Below are 5,437 nucleotides of genomic sequence, written 5' to 3' on the forward strand. Positions count from 1 at the left end.
CCAGCCCGTATGGGAACTCAAAAATACAAAAATGAAAATAAAAATGCATGAATCATACAACATACAAATACTACAATGAATTCATTCATTTATTCATATGTATATTCATTGTAATATCTGTATGTGGTACGATTCATGCATTTTTATTTTCATTTTTGTATTTTTATATATTTCTCATGTTTTGTTTTATGATGGGTTATTGTTTCATCCATTATCATCATCATGACTGTGTGTGTTTATGGTGATGTCGTCTATGGCATTTACTGCTTAATACTTGATGTCACGTACGACCCCCTGCTAGCACGTGACCTGCATACGGGACAAGGGTTAATACCGACGCTCGCAAGCGTACCCACTCTTCACCCACTCAGGGGTCCCTCAAATGGGTTGTATCTCTCCTCACGCCGTCCCAATATACCACCGCCACGAACAGCACACAAGTGAGCACGTGACTTTAGATATGCAACCAGGGTTAATACACAAAGGCTTCTCTAGCAATCCCCCTTTCTCCTCTGCAAGGAACCAGCGAGTTAGTCTTAACCCCAGACTCAATTGCACATCATAACCATCCACTGCCACCACCTAAGGTTATGCAGATATGATAACAGATCTTAGACTAAAATATCCGCCAGGGCCTTAGGTCCCTGTTTATTATAGGAAAAACTATGCACTCTAACACACAATCAGTTGTAGTAACATGTGCCTGAATCTAGCAAGTTATTCTCTCCAGCGTGCACAAAGTTCATTCAGAGCCCAAAGCATTACTTATTAAATGGTTTAATATATATAAAAATACAGTGCTTGAATTACAGAAAAGGTATTACAAAATAAACATACAATTACAATATAAGGCAGAACAGCTTCTTAAAATAAAAGGGGTAAAACAGAAAATCCTATACAGTACATTACCACATGCTATGGACTTTTCCCAGAGAGGCACTGGTACAGAAGATGAGGTCTGCCCTGCTTTCCAAGCATGCCCCTGGACAGATCTGACTTGTAACAATCTCCCCCAGACTTAGAAACAATAAGCCCACCCCTTTCTACAGAATACTTTGAAGCTGCTCTTCTTTGATTAAAACAATTGACACCTTGAGTGGGCTATCCAGGATGGACCTCCGCCCCAAGTAAGTTCCTTTAAAATTCGGAGCAGACAGAAACAGTCCTGACCAGTTTCAAACCCAGCATTTGGTATTTTGTTGCACAAGTGTAGCTCATTAACCCCTCAAGCACCAAAGGGATTAAAAATACCCAATATCTCATGACATTATCATGACACTTGACTTCAAGGGACATCAATAATTGTCTTATTTGGCTGTTCATGTTATATATATCTGATAGCTCAAGTTTGCTTCATTATCCCTCCCCCCATAAGTGGCAGAGCATGAGCATGCAGAGGGGAGGAGTTCCCATACGGGCTGGCAATCAGAGTTTGTATAAGTACGCGTGGGTGACCTCATACGTGACCTCCTGACGAAGCACGTGGTTGCGAAACGCGTTGAGGTCCCGTGAGGTCACCATACGCGTCTGCTGTTTGGCTGGGGTGGACGCTTGTCCTGGTGGCTCCTGCTGTGCTGAGATCTCCGCCGCTGGTGCAGTCCGTACCTTCGGCACCAGTGAGCGGCTCCAGCTTGCGCTCCTTGGTAAGTGCCCTCCCCACCCCTGACAGCGGGTTTCTGCATTATATAGTACTCAGGGCATTTGTGACCACAGGGTCTTTCTGTGTATGTTTTTGGCTGTTTTTAGCAATCAAACAGCGGTGTAGGAACCGTCTGTTTTGAGGTGTTGTGGTCCATTAGGACCCCAATTTTAACTATTGCATGTTTTTATTTTTATGAATAAATAACTGTTCTTACACATATCAGGTGTTATGTGATCTTTTGGTAGGTCACAGTCACTCGTAATATATATATATATATATATATATATATTTTCATGATTAGAGCACTGCTCATTATCACCCTTGGTTTTAGCCCCCGGTGCGCTCTGTGCGCTGTTTTTTGTTTTTGGGGACTCCATCTTTGGAGCTTACAACACTTTGGCCAAAGAGTTAAACTAAAAGACCATTTTATTCAAAGGATACTTATATACATATTTAGGCACTGTATGGTGTATTTGTGTCATAGGATGTAGCACTGAGCTCTGTCTGTGTTTCATGTTCTGTCTCTGGTTTTAAATCCCCTACAATCTATCCTAAATGCTGCAGCCAGAATCACTCTACTCTTTCCTAAATCTGTCTCAGTGTCTCCCCTGCTGAAATCCCTCTCCTGGCTTCCTATCAAATCCCGTATCACACATGCAATTCTCCTCCTCACTTTTAAAGCTTTACACTCTTCTGCCCCTCCTTACATCTCAGCCCTAATTTCTCGCTATGCACCATCACGACTCTTGCGTTCTGCTCAAGGATGTCTTCTCTCCACCCCCTTTGTATCTAAAGCCCTCTCCCGCCTTAAACCTTTCTCACTGACTGCCCCACACCTCTGGAATGCCCTTCCCGTCGATACCCGACTAGCACCCTCTCTATCCACCTATAAGACCCACTTGCTTAAAGAAGCATATGAGTAGCACCGTAGATATTACTAGACACGATACATAAAGCTTGGCCCCCTGCAGAAGCACTTAACAAAATGCCCTCCTACTGTTTCTGTACATTCCTCCTACATACCAATTAGATTGTAAGCTCTCCGGAGCAGGGACTCCTCTTCCTAAATGTTACGTTTGTCTGAAGCACTTATTCCCATGACCTGTTACTTATATGATTACCACGTGAATTACTACTGTGAAGCGCTATTGACATTAATAGCGCTATACAAATAAAGACATACAATACAATACAATGAATGGAGTCACTGCAAACTGCCTATTTCTAAGTGACGGTAATAAAAACCCTAAAGACAGTGATGTAAGGTGAATGCTAGCTGGAAACGTTGTGGAGAAGTTGAAACTAGCAACCCAGATAAGTGGGTGGGTATAGTAGCCCCTCCACCACTGAGCAAAAATGAATTTATTTGCTCAGTTGGGTAGTACAGTACTTAGGAAAAACACTTCTTACAAGATTCAGAAGTGTTGTATCCAGTACTCAGCTCAGTGGCTGTATACAGAGGTGAACATGCATGACATTAGAGGTATTCTGCATAAATAAAAGATACAATCATATATATGTGTCAGAGCGTTCTTGCTGTCCATGGCCACAGTCTCTGAAACGCTCTGACATGTAGGACGCCCTTGCCTCTCCGAATCAGCCGACGTCGCTGGTTAGCTTACGTCACACGTACCCGACGTACATTTCACCAAAAGGCTTCATCGGGGTAATAGACCTTTACCCAGTGTTGTTTAGTTACCCCTTCACCCTTGTTAAGTCTCTCCGACTTTTATTTCTATGTTTATTCGTTTGTTTCGGTCGCAATCCCTTACACTTATATTTTAATTAATTAATTAAATTGACTTTTAATTTATTGGGTGTCTTTGTGCAGCATCAAGGGGATTCTTCTCTCTCTCTGTATACTTAGTATGCAGAGTATACATTATAATGTATGCAGGGTGTATACAGTATTATACAGTATGCAGAGTATACATTATAATGTATGCAGGGTGTATATTATACAGTATGCAGAGTATACATTATGCAGGGTGTATATTATACATTATGCAGAGTATACATGATTATACAGTATGCAGGGTGTATTGTGATGCTCTCTATAGGTGATGTTCCAGGCTCAGTGCACATGGACTCATTACCTGCTCCTGCTCTCCTATGTCTGCGTCAGTCACCAGCAGCTTCACCACAGGCACTACTCTGGCTTTCTTGCTCCCCGCCCTGGAGCCGCCGCCTCCTCCGCCGCTCAGCGTCATGTTTGCGGGTAGAGGAGGAGGCCGGGCCGCTGACAGCTCCTGTGTGGTATGAAAGGTGGGACACCGGGTACTTGCAGTAACAGCGGTGGGCTCCCCAGTCTCGCTATGTAACTCCGTGTGTCTTCCACAAGTCCCCGGGCGCCTGGCGGTGTCAACACAAGCTAGCGAGCGTTACCATAGCGACACGGCTCGTAGCCTGCATTGCTTACCTACGGTGGTCACCGAGGCCCAAACATCCTGCGTCTCCCCCCACTGCAGACAAGGGCGGCTGTAAGCCCTACTCCCTGCTAGGAACAAAATGAACTGCTGTCAGTGTCCTGCTCCTTAGATCACATGCAGATGCTTTTTTATTTTTAATTTTTATTACTTACATTTTTTAATTGATCGTTTTTCAAAAAATAAAAAGGGGGACAAAACCCCCCCCACCAAACTGGTGTTCAACTCCTTTCCCCATGACTGATATGTAAGAAGGTAGCAGACCTGAAGTTACACTAAACCATATTCGTTTTTTTTTCTCACAGGACAATTAAAAAATGGTCACTATAATAAATGTGATAGAATCTCTGCGGAAGTCAGATTGTTGTTTCTTGTGTTGTTTTTTTTGTTTGCGGTGTTATACAGTGCTACACACATGGCTATCAGACCATATACAGTACCTCAATAAAGCCAGACAAGTTATCAGCTATCCAGAAACCCATTCTGCTGAATTTCTCTCACTGTGGGGATGATATATCCAGGCTCCCCTGTAACAAATATCAGGATGGTGGGGTTTTACTATATAATTGTCATTACAGTAAGGCAAATATCAGCCGAAAACACACAAATGTACCTCTTTCAATAAATTATAGGGAAAAATTACCCCATTTCGCAGAACTTTTCTCACTGCAGATACAATGTTTCCATGCTCCTCTGTAACATATCTCAGTATGGTGGGATTTTACTGTACCAGTTTTTATTTTCCAGCAAGGCAAAAATCAGCCCAAAGGGCATTTATACCATTTGAGTTTTGGCTTACTGTAAATAAAAAAAAATCTATTCCATTGAGAGGATCTTATTAACGTTCACACTGGAGGAGTTGTTTGGGACCATTAAACTGTAGGATCTTTTACAGCACCTAGAGCTTCTTAAAGATAAAGAGATTGAGTGGTTTTCGAATTAGAAACAAGGCCACAATAGGTAGATATAACTCACATTTTTGTATCAGATGGTGCCAAATCTTGTACAAGGCATCACAACGTCATCCTATTGGTACTTGAAGAGGTCTTAGAACAACTGAATAAAGGCATTCTAAAGCTGGAAATTGAAATTGGTCGAATAAAAAGTAATGAAAATCTTAAAATAAAAACATGGATCATCAACCGTAAACTAAAAAAAAAATTAAAGCGGATTTGTGTTCAAGAAATACATTTGGTAAAGTTTTGAGTGATTATCGAGAAAATAAAGTCTACAGATGGGTAAATAACAACAAACGCCCTATCACCGTGCATACCAAGCAAAACCATGCGGACCTGTGGAACTTAATCCAATATAGAAATTAACACAAGTGTAGCAATGGCTGGTTCTGGATATCCTCCTGCCCCCTGTC

General features: G+C 42.0%; 1 protein-coding gene across 3 annotated transcripts in view; it reads right to left on the reverse strand.

Annotated features, from left to right (window-relative positions):
• The window catches only part of CFAP69 (cilia and flagella associated protein 69), a 97,674-nt gene extending 93,621 nt beyond the window's left edge, over positions 1-4,053 (reverse strand). For all 3 annotated transcript variants that reach the window (XM_075587473.1, XM_075587474.1, XM_075587472.1), the window contains exon 1: positions 3,739-4,053. In XM_075587473.1, the coding sequence (XP_075443588.1) occupies positions 3,739-3,852 (114 nt within the window). In that variant the 5' untranslated portion in view covers positions 3,853-4,053. The remainder of the gene's footprint in view (positions 1-3,738) is intronic.
• Positions 4,054-5,437: the final 1,384 nt, after the last annotated feature.

The sequence above is a fragment of the Ascaphus truei genome, chromosome 2 (genome assembly GCF_040206685.1).
Source record: "Ascaphus truei isolate aAscTru1 chromosome 2, aAscTru1.hap1, whole genome shotgun sequence".
Classification (NCBI taxonomy): domain Eukaryota; kingdom Metazoa; phylum Chordata; class Amphibia; order Anura; family Ascaphidae; genus Ascaphus; species Ascaphus truei.